The sequence below is a fragment of the Megalobrama amblycephala genome, linkage group LG10 (genome assembly GCF_018812025.1).
Source record: "Megalobrama amblycephala isolate DHTTF-2021 linkage group LG10, ASM1881202v1, whole genome shotgun sequence".
NCBI classification, from domain to species: Eukaryota; Metazoa; Chordata; class Actinopteri; order Cypriniformes; family Xenocyprididae; genus Megalobrama; species Megalobrama amblycephala.
Genome location: NC_063053.1, coordinates 2,047,243 through 2,068,604, shown reverse-complemented (window position 1 = coordinate 2,068,604; position 21,362 = coordinate 2,047,243). Strand labels below are relative to the sequence as shown.

Genomic DNA, 21,362 nt, shown 5'->3' with positions numbered 1-21,362 from the left:
GCTATCTGACCTAAACTGGGTTCTGATTGGTTCTAAACTTAATTGGCAATCAATTGCTGAAGCTATTAGGGTGTGCTGACCCAAAAATCTTTTACAAACCTGGGCCAAGTTTAAACCAGTAACCAGCATCACAGCTGGCAAAGGGGCATGTCTGACTTTGACATGTATATATTGCCATTATTATGTAATCAAAATGAAAATTATTATTGCTGGTCTTCAATGATAATGTCAAGTTACTTTAATGTATTTGCACCAAAAAATGATAAGGATTTATGCTTACACACTTTGCCAGGGGTGTTTCCAAACCTTTGGAGGGCAGTGCATATATCAATATATAATATTATATATCATATATAATAAAATTGCATCAAAAATATGCCTTTGCCATCAGTTTACCATGCCACATTACAAAACATAGTACTATTTTTTATGGGATTACCATGGTATTTTGGACATGTTATGCTGTTATTCTGTATACCATGGTACACCGGCTTCAGTGTCATGGCACCAATGCTTGCATGCACCATGGCATTTACTATAGCATATGGTAATACTATGGTATTACCATGGTACTTTTTGTAAGAGGAAAATCTACTGTGATTGGTCGTGTGCACCGCCATGTGGTTGTATATGGGAGTGTGTGAGTGTGTGTGTGTAAGTGTGTGTGTGTGTGAGTGTGTGTGTAAATGGCTCCTCCTGCCACTGAAAATCGAAATCGGAGCTCTCGGACCGGAGCGCCTGGACAGTAAAACCTCTTCTCCGGAGCCCAGACCAAGCAGATTCTCAGTGCAATGCACTTTAGGCTTTTATTTACATTTCCCGAGCTCAGCACAGTGTAAGGATACAGAGGAAAGGGCTGCAGCGGTGTGTGTTTTAACCAGAAACCCGTCAAATGAACTCCGTCAGAGCGACTAACCGCAGACCCCGGCGAGTGTCGAGGCCGCGCCCGGTACCGCCGGACAGAAACAACGCAGAAAGGGGTGAATATATCTATAACAAACACTAACCTTGGCTTGATTCACATCAGTCCCTCTTCTTTTTGAAGGCTTGTGTAGATTCCAGCAGCATTCGTGTGGTGATGTTGTATTTTGAGGTTATTTGTGTTAATGTTCATTCGTCAGGAAACACCGAGGCTTCTGATCTCCCCGCAGGCCGCGCTTTGTTCAACGGGGCTTGATTTGCTCTCCTGTCTACTATAAACCCTATTTAACATGTACATTTTGACAATGTGTATTTCAGGATGATTGTAAATCTGACTAGTCTAAATAGTGGCACCGACGATTATATATTTGTGAGAAATGGCAGCGGTCAGTTGTTTTACAGCCCTGTGATGGTTAGCATCTGCTGTTAGCAGCATAACAGCTAAGACAACAAATTATAGCACAAACCTGAGTAAATGTCACTAATCACAATCATTATTTATTAGATTATAACTTAAACTCTTTAATTAGGGCATTTGCAGTGAATACACTTAATAGAACCAGAAGCACCATAGTAATACCATGGTATTTTTTCGAAGTACCATGTAAATACCGTTGTACATGAATATAGTACCGTAATATACACCCATGTACTATAGTGTTTGGACTTGTACCATGGTAATTTCCTTTACAAAGATGTACTATGGCAGTATCATGGTACAGTGATGGTGTGTGTCAAATGATAATACCATGGTACATTGATATATGCCGTGGTACCGGAATAATATGTGTAATATAATCCAAGAATACCTTGGTAGTACCATGGTACAAGAAACTAGATGTAAAACAACATACTTTTGTATGATCACAGTTGTCACAGAGACATTTTTTGGACATTTTCCATTGTAGCAGCATAGTATTCTTGGAGTATCATGTAAATACCATGGTATTTATGAAGTGTACCACAGTATTACCATTATGATACCATAAAAGCACAATGATTCCATTACAATACTCAATTTGTAAGGTCTACACTACTGTTTTGGGTATTTACCATGGTAATTTGTGTTTGGACTAGTGTCATGGTGCACTTTAAAGTATGTAAACTATGATACTCCAATGTACTTCCATAGTAAATATCCAAAAACATGGTATTACTCTTGCAAAGGCTTCCTGTTTACTTTTTCCCCTTGGTTTAATTAGTCAGCTGTGCTGGAAATTGTAAACTTGACGCCCTCATTGACTCGTTTATTGTTGTTGGGGGTCGATTGGCTTGTTGATGAGTTGTAATGACTAGTAAACAGTTTTGGTTGATAGTTGGGTCATGAGCCCTTCTGATTAACAGTGTTGTGTTGCATGTAATCATTGATTGGTTATATTATGGTTATGATAGATTAATTTGACCATCCAAATGTTTTCAAAGGTTGTCCAAACTAGTCCTTTTGGCCACCCAGTCCAACAGCTGTAATAGTTTGGTAATTTGCCATGCAAATCTAACAGCAGGACACCTTGTTTGGGATTCAGGCAATCAAACTCGAGAGCTGGTTGTACTAACCACATCTTAACTTCTAATTAGAGTGTTGTCATGGGACTAGAGCGAGACTGAAATTGAAGGATGGTTTCGGCACATAGAGCAGCTCTGGGTATGTAAATGAATGGCTGTCAGCTTATGGGAATGTTCTGTAATCAGGGTTGTGAGACAGGTGTTGCATTGAAAACATGGCCTTCTTCATGCTGTTGTTGAGTTGAGCTACATTTTTGTTAAGATGAGAATGTCATTTCATATACAATATATGCTGCTCGGCCCAAAACAAGTCGCAGTTTGCATTTAAATAGACAAATGCATTTTTATTGCAGTGATTATTATGTTTCTACCATGTTTGGCAACAGTTCTTCTAACCCCAGTTGGAGTGTGTAGCTTTTCATTTCTTAAAGGGTTAGTTCACCCAAAAATGAAAATAATGTCATTTATTACTCACTCTCATGTCGTTTCACACCCGTAAGCCCTTCGTTAATCTTCTGAACGCAAATTAAGATATTTTTGTTGAAATCCGATTGGCTCAGTGAGGCCTGCATAGCCAGCAATGACATTTCCTCTCTCAAGATCCATTAATGTACTAAAAACATATTTAAATCAGTTCATGTGAGTACAGTGGTTCAGTATTAATATTATAAAGTGACGAGAATATTTTTGGTGCACCAAAAAACAACAAAAAAAAACGACTTATATAGTGATGGCCGATTTCAAAACACTGCTTCAGGAAGCTTCGGAGCGTTATGAATCTTTTGTGTCGAATCATGATTCGGATCGTGTGTCAAACTGCTGAAATCACATGACTTTGGCACTCCGAACCGCTGATTCGACACACTGATTCATAACACTCCGAAGCTTCCTGAAGCAGTGTTTTGAAATCGGCCATCACTAAATAAGTCGTTATTTTGTTTTTTTTGGTGCACCAAAAATATTCTCGTCGCTTTATGAGGGCATGAGGGTGAGTAATTAATGACATTATTTTCATTTTTGGGTGAACCAACTCTTTAAACAGCCATGTAGGAAGACACATCATGGCCATATTACAGCCTTCAGGACGACAATGTCAAGATTCATCAGGTTTAAATTGTGAAAGAATGGTTGGGAGAAAGCATGAAGAATCATTTTCCTTAAATGCATTGAAAGTTTTTGGGATGTGCTGGAGGAGACTTTACAGAGTGCTCACCTCTTGCATTGTCAATACAAGATCTTGACCAATTTTTGCCCTAGTTGTGAATGAAGTACTTCCCGTTTTTTGTCTCGCATGTTAGTCAATCATCGCAGTTTCTTATTCAGTCGCACATTTAAATACGGTTGTCAATCCAGAAACTTTGCAGTGTACTTGGCAGAATGAAAAACTAAACTTGTACTCAGATTGTAAATGGGTAATAAACAAAAAGCAAGAAAAACTTATTTTGGGTGAATTATGCACAATACATATTGTCACTATCCATGGTATGATATTGTTGCATTTTTGTATTGCGACATATTGTGACACAATATATTGTTAAGCCCCTACTGAAAATACAATGCATTGAAATGCAAGCATTGGTAATGCTATGCATTTTTTTCAGTTAGTGCAATTCAACAAGCTTTTTTTGTTTTGTTTTGTTTCAAAGACATTAGTCATTATTTTACTTCCATACCCTAGCTCTAGGGGCCTGTTTCAGGAAGGAGGTTAAGTGAAAACTCTGAGTATGTTAGCCCTGAATTGAGGGAAACTCTGGGTTTTCCGTTTCAGAATGGGAGGTATGTCAAACCAGAGAAAGCAGGGTAACTCAAAGAGAGGTAACTTATACCAAAGACTATAGAATAACACAAGACGTGTCACTCGTATTGTTTTGAATGGGAGAAAGTGTAACGCGCAATATGGCGGAATGAGTCCCGCCTTCTAAATAAGAGCCAATCGCCGACTGGTAAAGTCATCGCGTCACTTCAGCGGCCGTTAGAATCACCGGTTTCTATAGAAACAGTCATACGTATGCATACATTTAGGTCTGCGCATGCGCGTTAGCTTGATCCAGCCTGAAAAATAGTTTTTTTTTTTTGTCATGATTCGAGCGTTTAGAAACTAAATTTATGAGACAGTTGTTGTTAGATTTCATTGGTGATTTCACATATATAAAATTCAATCGAAAGGTTGGCGAACGGTTTTGGAGAATTTGATATTTCCCCATTCAAAGAGATTGCATGATGCCCAGGATGCCCGAGAGGCATTTCAAAGATGGCCGCTGAGTGAAATGACTTGTCTTAAAGGGACTTTGCTTATACTCAGAGTCAGTTACCATGGTAACTTACTCTGTGAACCTAACCTGGTCAGGAGCAGGTTTTCTTTGGTAAACCCAGAGTTTCTTTTGGTTTCCTCCCCCTTTTTAAAGTGCAAGTGATGTTTAAATAGTTAACTCATTCATTCATGCTGCAAAAATGCTTTTCGTATTTTTTGTCCCATTTCAAGTACAAATATCTAAAAATTCTTACATCAAGATGGATTTTCTATGTAAGAAACTGATATAAGATATTTAGACATGTTTCCTGGGGGATCTAAATTAAGTGCATTTTACTTGAGTAAAATTATCAATATCTGCCAGTGTGGTAATAAAAATAATCTTAATGCAGACGGAAAACAAGATTATTCGGAGTGTCTGTTACTAAGTGCAAATTTACAGTAGCCCCGCCCACCAATGTCACACAAGGTTATGAACGCATGTGAATAATGACTTCAGTGGTGTAAGCAGTAGAGTGTTGGGCGCGGAGAATTACATTGTGACGCGAATGACTGGGTTCGAATCCGCCTTCCGTCGAGCTCGCTCTTTTCCCTTTTCCTTTATCCTATCACATCAGAAAGGCATTTATTCTCGATTAAAAATGAAGAAAATGTTCTTAAAGTGGAAGTAAATTGCCTAACGAGTGTTTAATAGTGATAATCATTTACACTTTGTTATTGAATTCTGTTAATTTACAATAGCCTACTGAGGTGCAAATAGTATGTATACTATTTGCGATTTCGTTTGCGATTTCATAATCGCTAGGACTGGGTTAAAAGTAGGGCTGGGCGATATATCGCATGGGATTGTCACGCGCATTTCGTCAGTAAAGCCGGTTCCCTGATTACCGCGAAATCGCCATCACCTGCTTTCAAATGGAGCGCCATTTAATAGACAGAGCCGTAGATCACTGACAAGCTACGCAATATCGCGTTCATTATCGAAGGCAATTCATCTGTAATATGAACGTGATATTGCGTAGCTTGTCAATAAATATCGCCCAGCCCTAGTTAAAAGTACATTTCACGATTCGATTTCAGTTCACAAGCTTGCAATTCGATTAATTTCTATTTCAATTCAATTCTTTGTTAACGTTAGTTAATAAAAATCCAGCTGTTCATTGTTAATGTAAACAAATACAACTCTTGATTTTAATAATGTATTGGTAAATGTTGTAGAAGTGCAGTTCATTATTAGTTCGTTAACTAACTAACTTAACTAATGAACCTTATTGTAAAGTGTTATTTTAATATTTATACCGTTTTGGCGCTCGTGACAGAGAAGTGGCTTTGCGAAGAGCACGTAAACCAATCATCTTTTCTGCTTTACTACTAGTTAAAGCACAAAATAAATGTGAATGCACATCAGAAGGTATTTTGAAAGATATTGTACAACTTACTAAAATACATAATTAGCTAGAGGAACATTTTGCTAAATATATGCACTATATTTCATATTCATTATATTTATTTAGCATGTTATGTAATGTAAGTTTGAATAAACCAGTCATGAAAATAGCCATCATTTAAATGTTTATATTTTAAAAAAAATTCTGTTTAGAAACAGAATTATCTCAGTTATTATTATAAAAACTTTGTTAATCGGAATTGATGAATCTCACACTTGTGAATCAAAATCAAGTGAAATTTGTCAATCAATACCCAGCCCTAATAATCGCACAAACCATATTGCAATTTTGCTTTTATTTTGATTATTTTTGCAGCCCTAGTTTTCCCATTTTTGAGTCTTCTATAAAATGTGGCAACAGGTGGCATGATATAATGTAGCTCGGTCCTAATGTCCCATAATTCCCATATCTTACCCCTATAATCCAAAACATTGAGATGATTAACAGAAGGTCTTCATAACAGGTGCTTCACCTTCTAGAGTACTTCCTGGAAAAGCTGAATTTACTGTCATGCTAATGCTCTAGGTCTAGGATGTATGTTTTTTTGTCAGATGTTTATTGCATTGGTGGTGTTCTGCAGTTCGCCCCGAACACATCTTTGGGGTTTGTGAGTAATAGCAATGATGCTACAGGAACTCTCACAAGGCATGTTAAGGTGAGTCTGGCATGTATTTTTATTTGGTCGGCTCCACTGGGGCACTGCAAGGGAATGTTTGGAAATAAGCTGGAATGTATCTTTCTTACGAAAACTGGGTCAAACGGCAGAGCTTTAAAACAGGATGGGCCAGAATTGGACTGAGAAATACCCATAACTTAGAGGATATATGTGGTGTTTAGTGACAGCGAGGTTTGCAACCGGCGTTCATGATTTCTTGCTTAAATTGGGGCATAAAGTTGACTCTAGGGGCTTGGTGACTAGATGTTCTTCTGTTTCCCAGTGGTAATCTTTTGTGTTTCTACTGTTGCTCGATTCCTAGGGAATGCATGAACTGATCACATGTATAGTTTCAATGCAATAAATGTTTATCAAAAACCTTAATTTCCATACAGACTCATAACAATGATGAACTGCTGCTGTAATGAACCAGTGACGCTCACAAGCTTCATTAAGTCGAATACCTTGAGCTGATAACATCTAAATCTGTGTCCTGTAGGGGGTCATGTATGTCTTTGAAGATTAGTGGCTGTAGTCTGAAAAGAATATTAATGAAAGGTGGGGCGATCCAGTATTGTGATTCAGATGTTACAGATAGTTTAAACGCTATTCAGTGAAGCTTAACATGCTGTCAGGCGTACTCCCAGCGTGAGACTTTCTCAAGAAAATGGACTTTGATAGAAGCTCTTTTAGTCAGTAGGTTAAGTGGGATTTATTAGATTACTTTGTTTTTTCCTTCTGGTTTTGGATGAATGGATTTAAACTATAAAATGTGGCTCAAATAGCTAAAAGCAACAAATTATTTTATTAAAATCAAATTGGCTTTTGATTTAGCCAAAATTTTTGTAACTTTTCAACACCTGATCATGTTGTAGAATTTGCTTAATCTGACTTTTTCCATGTTTAAGTGCTATAATCGGGTCCCCGGTGCATCTACCAACCCAGAAAACGTGAAAAAGGACAACTAGGGCTCTATAATTTCCGCGATCACGGAATCGTGGAATCCATTCATAAAAACGGAATTTACTATATAACATGGAATGTCACGGAATTTGTCAAATTTTTGATGAATGAATTAAAAGCAGGTCAGTACACGTAAATTAAATCACGATATAAACTAGTGACTGAATATTAAACTGCAAAAAGTCTATTTAAACATGAATCCTGCATGCCTGTGTGACTCTGAAATGAATGATGCGGAAGTTCAGTTTAATTTACGTGCACGTGCGACGCTCGCGGTGTTTTCGTCCTCTGTCGCCTCACTGTATGAACGCACAAATTCATCTCCAGAGCTGCTCTGAAAGTCACTTCATCAGCATTTAACCGCTTCGTTTGAGAAAACTACCGTCATAAACACAGAGAAACTCAAAGCTCTAGGCAAACCGTCAAAATAAAAGTTTGATTTAACTTGACAGAAACACATTACTGTTGTACAGTAGACTTTAGATAAATTAATTTAACAATGGCATTAATTTCCAACCAATTAATTATTTTTTTTATTCAAAAACAGAAATGACAGTGCAAATTCACAGTGCAAAAAATCCTCAGAACATGCAAAAACAGGTTGCTCTTTTAACATCCCCGAGCTGTTAAAGTAATAAAAAAAAAAATGGACTAACACAAAAAACATACACATGTATGCTTTACATCTGCCAAATATATAGTTTTTTTTTTTAAATAAAGTGCACAAAAAGATGTATATTTTTGTTTAGCTTAAGATGACCAAGTGCAATAAAAAAAACATTTAAAATGAAATTTAAAAAGTACAACACAAATATATTTGTCAACAATAACCGATTTGGGACAAAGCACAGAATATATACATGACAACAGATCAGTGTTAATTTTGACAGCAAATTTTGATTTAGTTTTAGTCATAGTCTTTGAAAAACATAGTCTGGATTTTCACTTTCGCGATCAAAGTGTATGCCACTGATAAGCATTGTAAATGCAGTATTACAGTATACACATACCAATTAAACGCGCAGTTCTCCTCTCGTGCGTCCTCCTCACTGGACGAGGCAATATCACTTTCGTTTCGCTTTCAGATATCTATTTTATAGATGCCATCAATGCTTTTATCTTTCTAGATGTAATTACCAAAATCAAAACGAAAACTTCAGTCAAGCCAGCTCGCGCGTCAACCTGAGAGATCAGCCTCCTTACCTTAAAAAGTGTCAAATTTCTCGGTTTCTGAATGGACTGTTTGGCTTGATTGACAAACGTTAGCACGCTTTAATCGATGGTTTGGAGATCGCGTGTTTCTCCGTTCGAGAGCGCATTTCCTGTTCACATCCGCGACAAAACAGTTGATGATTTATGAACGAAAGCTCACAGAAACGTGAAAATGGTCTCATTTGAAAGAAAATATCCAAAGCTAAAAGATGATATAGTGTGACTGATTGAAGCAGCCGGAAGCAGCCCGTATCAAAAGTGCGGGGGTTGATTTCTGTCTTATCAAAACTGCGCGGGTCCTGACCCCTCTGTCCCCCGTGCCAACGGCGCGCCTGTTCAGAACAACGTTACGGGTCTCTCCGATGGTATTTCCTCCACCTCCGCTCTGCTATTTATTTATTTATTTTTGCTCCGCTCTGCTTCGCACTCAATTGCGCTTTTTTATACTCAAACATCTCCGCGTCTTATTGAGAGGCGTAATAGTCGCGCGACACAACGAATCGATAATGAAATTCGTTGCCAACTCTTTTAATAATCGAATTTTATCGATTTTATCGATTCGTTGTTGCAGCCCTAATTTTTTTTAATTAATTAATATTGTTGTTTTTAAGAATTGAATTAATTAGACATGCTTTTTGATTATTAAAATGGAATTAAACCATTAAAATGGAATCCAGAAAACAGAATTTGGTAAAAATAAAATTTGAGGGGAAAGAATAAAACGTAGGGACCTAAAAAAAAAATTTTTTTTTGTTAAACTTTTATTAAATTGTTGGTAAATTGGACAAGATGAGACATGCATTTTGATTACTAAAATTTAATTTAACCATTTAAAATGGAGTCAAAAAATAAATAAAACGGAATCCAGAAAAATTTAAACGGAAAAAACGGAATTTGGGAAAAAATAAAACGGAATTTGGGAAAAAATAAAACAGATTTTATAAGGCCCTAGACAACCCAGTAACTTAGTTTTGGCCTTTCTCTGCAAGCATGTGAAAAAACGAGCCACTGAGATTTTGCTCCCCTTGTGACGTCGGAAGGGGATCTTATTATAATATTACCGCCCCTTAATCTGCACGTTTCCACCCACAGCACCGCCATTTTGTTTTCATAAGCAAAACGGTGTACCAGTTCTAACGCCATGGCAAAAGTTCAAGCAAAGCATGCTAACTGTTCTGTCATTGGCTGCACAGACGAGCACTGAACACTATTTAGAGCCTCATTAGCTTGGATAGCCTGAAAGTTGACCCTGACAAGCTCGATTGCTAAAAAAGGAGCGTTTCTGTCCAAGCAATATTTTGGAAAAAATATTAGACCATTCACAGCATTTGATAGCAATCATAAACGTTAGCCTTTTGAGTATGATTCTGTTTGGCAAACAGGTACACTATGTATAGTGGGCGTCCATATGGGTTTTGCACAAAAGATGAACATAACGGCACATGCTAGTGGATGAGTTGAATCAACTCCACAGCAACTACATCAATTTATCCACTAACCATTCAGAAACGTCTAAAAGTTGTAACTTCTTCCTGAGTCTCTCCATCAGTGTCGACTCCAGTTTGAACAATGTAAGGCTGAACGCTTTCGTCATTTTGGCTGCGTGAGATTCTCCAGCTTTGTTGTTGTTGAGCTGTTAAAGCTCCGCCCTCTTCTGGAAAGGGGAGCTCATTTGCATTTAAAGGGACACACACAAAAATGCCGTGTTTTTGCTCACGCCCAAATAGGGGCAAATTTGACAAGCTATAATAAATGATCTGTGGGGTATTTTGAGCTGAAACTTCACAGACACATTCTGGAGACACCAGAGACTTATATTACATCTTGTGAAAAGTGGCATAATAGGTCCTCTTTAAATGTGATATAAAATCAAAATTTCTTTTTATGTAGTCTCTTAATTAATTTGAGGTCTTCAAATGACATGGTAATGATAAATTATGAAAAATGTTAGATGCTGTGCAAGTGTGCAGGACACCGCTCGATGTCAAAATCAAAAGATTTTATTCAGTAATGTATGTTTTCACAGAATGAAAACACTTTTTAAATGCCTGAGTGTGGATGATCTTTGTTTGGAGACGACATGCTGTCTGTTGTGTTAAACTAGTTGATGGGACACCGTGTTTGTAGTGGTTACTGGACTAGTAGCCCTGGAGAGCCCCCGGTGCAACCAGAGCAACAGCGCTGCGTTAGCAGGATGTGTCTCATTCACGGATGATCCTCCGTGCAGAATGGCATCCTACTCACCTGAAGGTAAACTAGACTAACTACAGATTATAATGCTTTATTTATAACATCCTCCCACAACGTGCTTAGTGTGATAAAGAGCGTGCCGTGTTTGGTGGCAATCTTGTGGTAATTTGAAATGTGGCATTTGGATGACCATGACTGTGACTTTCACCGTTTGATGCCTCTGAGGGATCTTTAATCAGCAGTTTCACTAGAAATATTAGTGGCTAATATTAGTATCGCTTTAGAAAACAGCCTAAAGCATCTGTCACGTTTATTATTATTGAACCACACTGCATGTATGATAGCTACAGATTCGAGATGTCGGCCTGTCTTGGTGTTATTGATGAGAATGATGCTAAATTTGAGTGAATCGCTTTGTATCTCAATCCTGACCTTTGTCCCGACGCTCATCTCAGTGTATTGAGTTTCAAGTGCCGCTGTTGGGTTTGTAGGCTGCTAATAGCTGATAGTTAAACAGCATGTTTATTGTCTGAATGCACTTAGAGCTGAAAACTGAACTTGGCAATCCACAGTGCAAATTTAGAAATGCATTATGTGGTGATGTGATGTAAATCTGTGCTAATTGGGGTTGTTTTAGGTTTTGGGTGGTGTTACTTTTTGCTTAAATGCAGCTTTACAGAGCCTGACTTTTGAATACTGGTATAAAGTCTTGAATGCATGAGGCACTTTCATGGAAATTTCATTGTTACTTCTTATCAGTTGCGTTCATTAGGGTTTTATGTTGTTAAACTAATGTGTATTGTATTATTTTAGTGTCGAGTATGTTATCATGATGGTGTTTTGTGCACCTTTTTATATTAGTGTTTACCTCGGCTTCAGGAAAGAAACACTTGTGAACTTTGATTCATCATGTGACTTTCTCTTTACCACCTGTGTTTTTAAGGTGATTGTCAGTGTATTTTAATGGTCAAAAAACAAATTTTAGTAAGTTGGTATAATTTTAAGTCAATAAGTGCAGTTACTTATAACATTGTTTGTTTATTGGACATTTAACAGAAAAGCACTGAGTTTTAACTGATATCTAAAATTTAAGCTTTTATTAACAACAGTAATGTGCAAAAACCAACATTTTTATATGGAGAAATGTCTAAATATTCTACTGAATTGACCGACAGCTGCAGTGATTATAAAATGAGTGCTGTTTAATTGCTTTCTGTGTAATTCAGTCACAATTTGAAGAAAAGTTTTTGTTTTTCATGAGACTTCATGACTTAAGACTATTTTTCCATATATTAGGGAGTGGAAATGGCTAATAAGTGCTCCTCTGCTGCCATCTACTGGTTATTTTGGTAATTCCATGTGTTTTTTTAAAAAAAAAAAGTTTGTTTGCCACAAAGCATTAGTTTTCCTTCATCTTTTAACCTTTACTTTTACAAATCACATTAAAAATAACATTAAAATTAAAGCTTTGAAGTGCTGGGAAAAAGTGTAAACCACTTTAAAAGTCATTAAAGTGCTTAAATTTCACTCTCGAAAGTTTGCATGAACCCTGAAATGAATAATTTAAACTATTCGACTATTTCTGTGACCATGGTTACAGTAAGCTAGGGGTGTAACGGTACACAAACCTGACAATTTGGTACCTAGCTTGGGTTTGAAGTCACGGTTCGGTACAGCAGGGGGAAAAAACTAAACAAAGTTGCTTTAAAAAAAATAAATAAATAAACAGTAGTTTACTGTACAAATTGTTTCTCTGTCTTTAAATGAATTTAAAAGATTCTTAAGGATAAAAAAATTATCTCTGCTAATGCTCTGTGAACTATATAGGGAGCCCTTACTTGTTATATTATCGTAATAATATATTATTTGCACATTACTATAATAATAATAATAAAGGTTCAGAGCCCAAACCGTTAGCCTAAATACAGTTGCTACTTATTTTTAGATATAATAATCAACACTCAAATAACACATTGTATGCAAACTACCTCATGTAAACTGCACATTTTTAGTATTAACTTCTAAATCTGATTATAAAATTACGTTTTTACTCCAATTCGTTGTAGAAATATAATCATTTACACAGTGGCTGTCATTTTCATGACTGATTTATTTAAAATCTGTTGTGGGCGGGGCGCGTTTGGTACACCATGAGAGCATTGCGATACTTGTGGTGTATCGTGGTTTTTACACCCCTACAGCAAGCGTTACTACATTAAATCCATGGTGATTGTTGGTTATTTTTTGTGTGTGTGTAATGAAGAGTCTTATGTAACTCGTTCAATCATGGCACAATATTTCTCCTGGTTTCCACATCAGTGCCGTTTGATCTGATATCTGTAGATTATTACAGAGAATACTCTCCCAGCGCTCTATAGTAACCGTATCGAGTGATCGAGATCGAGCCTATTCTGTGCTCGTGCTGCAGTTCAGTGTTTATTATTGTCTGAGCTTAAAACTGGTCCACGCTTTGCAGCTCAAATGAGTAACACGGTTTCGTTCTGCTTTGGTTTCGTTTGCCATTTGATGTTTATGTGCAACAGAAATGGCAGCTCTCATCAGTTGGGCAATGTGGTGGTTGCACCAGTGTGACTTCTAACAATTTAGTCTACAGGAAAAAAAGTTGCAGTCTGGAGCCCTGCAATGAAATATGCATTTTTTTTTTTTTTTTTTTTTTAATTTAAAGGATTAGTTCACTTTCAAAAAATTTTTTCCTGATAATTTCCTCACCCCATGTCATCCAAGATGTTCATGTCTTTCTTTCTTCAGTTGAAAAGAAATGAAGGTTTTTGATGAAAACATTCCAGGATTTTTCTCCTTATAGTAGACTTGAAGGTCAAAATGTCAGTTTCAGTGCAGCTTCAAAGAGCTCTACATGATCCCAGACGAGGAATAAGAGTCTTATCTAGAGAAACCATTGGTCATTTTCTAAAAAAATACAACTGTATATGCTTTATATAAACAAATGATCGCCTTGCACATGCTTCCGCCAAAACTGCACTTTCATATTCTTAAAAAAAGCTTAGGCTGCACTGAAACTGTCATTTTGACCGTTTGGAGGCCATTGAAGTCCACTATAAGGAGAATAATCCTGGAATGTTTTCATCAAAAAACTTAATTTCTTTTCGACTGAAGAAAGAAAGACATGAACATCTTGGATGACGTGGGGGTGAGTAAATTAGAAGGAAAATTTAATTTGAAAGTGAACTAATCCTTTAAGTTGAATCTGTTAAAGGTGCCCTAGAATTAAAAATTGAATTTACCTCGGCATAGTTGAATAACAAGAGTTCAGTACATGGAAATGACATACAGTGAGTCTCAAACTCCATTGTTTCCTCCTTCTTATATAAATCTCATTTGTTTAAAAGACCTCCGATGAACAGGCGAATCTCAACATAACACTGACTGTTACGTAACAGTCGGGATCATTAATATGTACACCCCCAATATTTGCATATGCCAGCTCATGTTCAAGGCATTAGACAAGGGCAGCCAGTATTAACGTTTGGATCTGTGCACAGCTGAATCAACAGACTAGGTAAGCAAGCAAGAGCAATAGCGAAAAATGGCAGATGGAGCAATAATAACTGACATGATCCATGATATCATGATATTTTTAGTGATATTTGTAAACTGTCTTTCTAAATGTTTCGTTAGCATGTTGCTAATGTACTATTAAATGTGGTTAAAGTTACCATCGTTTCTTACTGTATTCACGGAGACAAGAGCCGTCGTTATTTTCATTTTTAAACACTTGCAGTCTGTATAATTCATAAACACAACTTTATTCTTTATAAATCTCTCCATCAGTGTGTAATGTTAGCTTTAGCCACGGAGCACTATCAAACTCATTCAGAATCAAATGTAAACATCCAAATAAATACCATACTTGCGCGATTAGACATGCTGCATGACGAACACTTTGTAAAGATCCATTTTGAGGGTTATATTAACTGTGTAAACTTTGTTAATGCACTGTTTAAGGCAAGCGCGAGCTCCGTGGGTGGGGAGCGTGAGATTTAAAGGGGCCGCAGCCTGAATCGGCGCATAGTTAATGATGCCCCAAAATAGGCAGTTAAAAAAATTAATTAAAAAAAATCTATGGGGTATTTTGAGCTGAAACTTCACAGACACATTCAGGGGACCCCTTAGACTTATATTACATCTTTTAAAAAGACATTCTACGGCACCTTTTAAAGAATTGATTTCATTGTAAAATGACCCTAGAAATATTTAGCAAATCCAGTAGGCCTATTAAGCTCTTTCTTGAAAATGCATGTTGTACACTGGTAAATTGTAAACTCAACCAATTACTGTTACTCAGATTGATGTTTGCATTTTTGATAAGGCTCATTTTTTGTGTCCGATACTCATAAGTTGACAGTCTGTCAACAGAGATTTAATTAAAAAGTGTCTTCGGCTATAATTTTTCCTGTTTTCCCAGAGTTGTTGAGGTGTAGGATGCTGGATTGTTCTTGGTTTCGAAGCTGTCGGTTGTCTTCATGATTTGAGGAAGCTCTTTTATATGTCATATTATAGCACGTGATGTGGTCTAGAGACTTATTTGCTACATGACATTGTGATGATATGAGTTTGAAGCCCCTTGTTAGTCTAATCATCCGTTTGATGTGATTAATGTTAAATGTTCTGCTTTCGATTTCTTCACAACAGCAGTTAGTTTCACTTTCAGTTCAGGGGAAACCTCATTTTGTGAGATTAAAGACGTGAAGGAAGCTCGAAGACCGTCCAGAAGGCTTCAGCAGTCTAACAAACACTCAAGTCTGCTTCGTTCAAAGTTATTATCAGGGTTTGAAGACATTAAACCAGTCTTTTTTTTCTTGCTAAAGTCGGTTAGACACTAATAACTTGATGGTGATTAGTCATTTATGGCATTCTGCAGTCTGCATTTTTGTAATGTCTGCTAAACTGTATAATCGACAGATCAAGTTTCATGTCTCTTGCTCTCTTTTGATGGAATAGAAACAGCTCCAATCAGTATCTTACAATCTCTTGTTGCAGTTTTTGTGCAGTTTCATTTGACCTGAAATCTGTCAAAAGATCCTGGTTTTTGTCTTCTGTACAAGTCAATGCTATAATTGAAGAATAAATGGAGATGCTGCAGAGATGCTGTCCTGTATGTGACCTCCATCAGATGGGGAGGGTTACCATAGCAATGACCATTGAGAATATTACTGCAATATTTTGCTGTTGCAAGTGAGTGTATTGTCAGATGTGCCCTTTAGAGATCCCATCAGTTATGAAGCTTTTTCTCCTGAGGATTTGGACAATTAAACGACTAGTTCACCCAAAAATCAGCATTTACTCAGCCTCATCTTGAAGCAAAACTGTATGACTTGTGGGGAACGCAGAAAGAGATGTTTAGTACAATGTTTATGTTGCATTTTCTCCTCGTACAGTGATGGTGACCATAACTGTGAGACTCCAAAAACAACAAAATTCATAGAAAAATTAGATAAAACATTTGTGCGACTTGTGCACTATATCCCAAGAAAGACTTGAATACAAGTCAACATTCTTTTTGGTCTTTTATTTCAGAATCTGAATAAAAGTTTTGGTTTTTTTGTGCTGCCAAGAGTACCAACGGCCACTCTGCAAAGTTTCTGAAGTGACATTCACATATAAATGTGGGATTCACTCTCAACATTGCAGTATTAACAAAGTGATAACCATAGCTATGTATGTATGGGAAATATGATATGCCAAAAAATACATGTGCATCAAGCAATATAAATGCAGACTAAGAGATTAATAGAAAAATATTCAATTTTTTCTATTAAAAGTATTTATGAAATGCTTTTGCAATTATTTGTAAATAAATTACTTGTAAATTTTATAATCTTGTAAATCTAATTATCAGATATCTGATTATCGGAAATTAACGGGGCTTGAAAATTAATATAATTTGAGATATGGGCGCAAAAATGCCCCTGTATGAGTTTTTGTTTTTAGTATTTATAATATATGATATAGTTAAGCAATATCACATGAGCTAGACTGCTATTTTCCCTAAATATCAGCATGATTGCAAATGTTGATTTTATACCACAGTTCAATAAACAAGAAGTTAATATTAAGTGACTTACATTTTAGACACGGTATTGTCTGATTGTGCTCCGTTTCATCAACGATAGGGCTGACCGATATATCGCATGCGATTGTCACGTGCATTTCGTCAGTAAAGCCGGTTCCCTGATTACCGCTAAATCGCCATCACCTGCTTTCAAATGGAGCGGCATTTAATAGACAGAGCCGTAGTTCACTGACAAGCTACGCAATATCGCGTTCATTATCGAAGGCGATTCATCTGCGATATGAACGCGATATTGCATAGCTTATCAGTGAACTACGGCTCTGACAGGTGATGGCGATTTGGCGGTAATCAGGGAACCGGCTTTACTGACGAAATGCGCGTGACAATCGCATGCGATATATCGGTCAGCCCTAATCAACGATAATATTTCCATACAAAGTCACAGCTGAGCTGCTATGCTTCAAGCTAAACACAGCTGTTTCTTGTTGATAAATGAATCTGCCTTTTTGAACGAATCAGGCGAGTCAATGATTCAATGACTCATTCATAAAGACAGTCACTTGCTTCGTTCCTGAATGAATCAGTTGTTTTGAATGAATGATTCCATGACAAAGACAGTAACATGCCGCCACCTACTAGTTTATAAATATAATTTTAAGAATTTTAAAGATTAAATATTTAATAAGGTTAGAAAAAATGACCATAAAAAGGTTAAAAAAAAGGAGAATTTAAGGAGTCAGATGTCACCCTGTAATGGAAAGGTTAATTTCTGTCATTGATCAGAAGGTGCTCTTACATTTCTTTTTAGGATTTAAAATATTTAAGTGTAGAGCCCTGATGGATGCATACTTTGAATATAGTATGTCATAATTTTTCCCCATTCAATCTAGTGTTGTCACGGTACCAAAATTCCAGTAGTCGGTACCGATACCATGAAAATTTTACGGTTCTCTGTACCAATTTCGGTACCACAGCAAAATCTGTTGGAACTATTTTACTATTTTATATAGCCAATTTTAAAAACATTAAATATGATTTGGAGCATGTGTGTATGTTTGTGTGTGTATAGGCTGCCTCAATGAAATAAATTTTGAAATATAAAAAATAAATAAATAATTGGTATGTTATGAAGCTCGTATGCTGGTTTGAGCTGGTGTATGCTGGTCAAGTGCTGGTCCATGCTGGTCCTAAGCTGGTCCTGGAGCAGCATGGTCCAGCATAGGACCAGCATAATCCAGCTCGAACCAGCATACCAGCTTCAAAACCTACCTTACCAACATATGCTCGTTTTTTCAACAGGGGTAACAAACGTGCGTGTTTATTTTAGCTATTCCGTCAGTGAAACAATATACTAGCCTGTAAATCTATGAAATAAATATAAGTAAATAATGGTAACCTAAATAATAAGAAAGTTAAATATTATTTTAAAAAACATTCGTTTTTTATTTCCACACAAAGATGCGTCATATAGCCAATGTCCCGTTATTATAGGCTTTGATATAACCTACCACTCTGCGCTTTGAGAGGGATGAGGACACGAGCAGGAAAGAGACCATTTCCCTTTAATAATATCTTCATGTTATCTCCTGATGTTACAAACAACGGACACTTGTTGTAAAAGGTCTGAAGAGCGAGTTTTATCCTCCGCAGGGGCAAGACATTCAGGCTATGTTGGATTTAGCGCTGCCAGAGAAAGCGAAAGTAAAAATCACCGGCGTGTGTGAAACGCGCTATACAAATAAACTTGACGCGCCTAGACTTTAAGTCTAATAACAAGCGCAAACTGTGTTAAATAGAAATTGACGTGCAAGCAAAAAGGTTTCTGTCCTACGGTGTTTTTCTACTTTACCACAGTAAAGAATGCGAATAGCCTATAATAGGCCTAAATGCGAACGAAAGGAACGTTTATAATCCCCTGCGTGAGTGAAGATTTGGGAAAAGAAACGGAGATTCCATGTGGAATAACTAATGGAATATTGTTAATATTGTGGAATAACTAATGGAATTCTCTGCTAAGCAGGAGACCAGATCGCGATTCGCAAAACAGAATACAAAGCTTAAATTTATGGACTCACGTACCTCTGTCATTCTGCATGAACCAATATGTTTCCATGGTTGCGATGTCACATTTAATTGCTAACCTATTATTTCTTTTGTAGCTAAACAAAGCTTTGTGCTTCACTCATGTCATATTCAAGTAAATACTGCCAACAGCCTTATCAGTGGGTACCGAATATACCCAGAATCTCGGTACTACAGAAATGCGGGTATCGTCACATTTTCAAAATTTCAGTACCGACTTGGTACCGAAGTACCGGTACTTTTGACAACACTAATTCAATCTTTAATGCTTTTATTATGTGGGATGCTGTAATTCTAAGTTTGCATACTGTATATAGAACAGATAGCACAAAATGTGGCTTGTAAACTTCAGGTAATGAATAGTTTCTACTGATCAGTGGTGCTTCTTAGGAATGTGACAAACAAATGGTGTATGCGACATGTTTGTCACACATATGTTGACCATCAGCATAAAATTTAGTCCTCGTTGCATTTTTTTCTTTTAACCAAGAAGGTGGCATAAGATGCAGTTTAAGTGTGAAGTACGTCTTCACATTTCTTAGAGTCAGACTAAAAAATATTGAGATCACCATATTTATTTTAGTAACTAGGCTAATACCGCTGTGATGTCTACTGTTACCTATTTCTGAATGAACTTGGCTTTTATGTTCTATCAGCATTCTCCGAAACGAATCTAACGTTTCTATTTGAAGAGGTGCCGTTCGACCTGCTGGAGTCTGGAGAGGAAATACGGTATATGTTTGGGCTGCGGCGGCGGGGCGGCTCCGTCTCGGGTTTCAGGAGTGTCATCAAAGGGATGCCGCACGGCTAATTCACCCCGGATGGGTGTTATGGCGGCCCATTCAACCTCTGCCTCTTTTGACCCGCGTGTGGCGTCACCTGCTCCGTTAGCTACAGCTGCCGAGGAGATCAGCCTTGTGTTTTTTTGGAGGAGGTCACGGCCTCTCCGCGGCTTTCCTTCCCAACTGTTTTGGCACTGCCTTACAAGTGTGTCGTACAGTGCCTTAATGAGATTTCAATATGCTGTTAAACTCTGAAGTCCAAGTTGTTCCACCTTTTGCTGATCTGAGCATTTATCTCTGGAAGTGTGTCAGGACGAGGACCGCAGTGTCCTTAATCTTTCATTTGCCTTAAATGATTATTGTCACTATTGTTTGAGCTGCAATCAAAGACACTTTGGATGTCTGATTACAGGGAAAACATTAGAGTTATGCAAATATTGATTATCCATTGGTGTCTTGGATGTGTTTGAGTGCAGAGGAAATACATTCTGGAGCATTGAGGCAAGACTCTGGGAATTGATTCAGTAGAGTGCATTATTCCTAATGATAGTCTTGTATTAGTGAAAGAACACAGCTGAATTTTTGAAACAGCCTATTGGATTTTGGATGATTATTACCTTGGCTGTTTGTGATCATCGTGCCTGCCATTAGTTTTACCTCAGTTCGCACTAGGGCTGGGTATTGACACAATTTTCACGATTCGATTCGATTACTATTCACATGCATTTGATTCGATAATGATTATTTTGCATGTAGTATTTCAGTTACAGTACATTAAAAGTTTTCTAGAGGAAAAAAATCTCTCAACTGATGCTGTAAACTACACATGAGAGTCAGCTGGTACTATTATAATATTGATGGTTAAATTAACTTATTTGTATACAAACACTTAAATTACACTCAATGATGTTTTTATTATAAATAAAGTTTAGAATTACATATATATATATTTATCAGAATGCTGCTCTCTAGAGTCACTTTTCTAGCTGACTAATGAGTTTATGGTCACTGAATATGTTTTTCTGAGGTAAATGTGACGTCACGTGACATTGTTTACAAGCTGTTTTATTGACGTCTTTCCGAGGTTGAAACACTGATTGAGCGATTACATGAGACATGATACGGATTTCAGTAAGTTGTACTGTATATTTTAACATACCTTCAGATGTTCATGCACGTTTATTTCGCGCTGTAACTGGTATTAAAGCGGAGGAGAGGATGATCACATGCTTCTCTTTAACTGAGGCGCTAAAGCGATCTGTCACGCCACATTAAACAGCGCCAAAACGGTATTTAGTTTTGA

The 21,362-nt window shown here is 37.1% G+C and overlaps 1 protein-coding gene across 1 annotated transcript in view; it reads left to right on the top strand.

Moving 5' to 3' along the window:
- Positions 1-655: 655 nt before the first annotated feature.
- The window catches only part of fbxo11a (F-box protein 11a), a 41,591-nt gene continuing 20,884 nt past the window's right edge, over positions 656-21,362 (top strand). Inside the window, exon 1 of the mRNA XM_048203916.1 lies at positions 656-980. Coding sequence (XP_048059873.1) covers positions 893-980 — 88 coding nt within the window. The 5' untranslated portion in view covers positions 656-892. The remainder of the gene's footprint in view (positions 981-21,362) is intronic.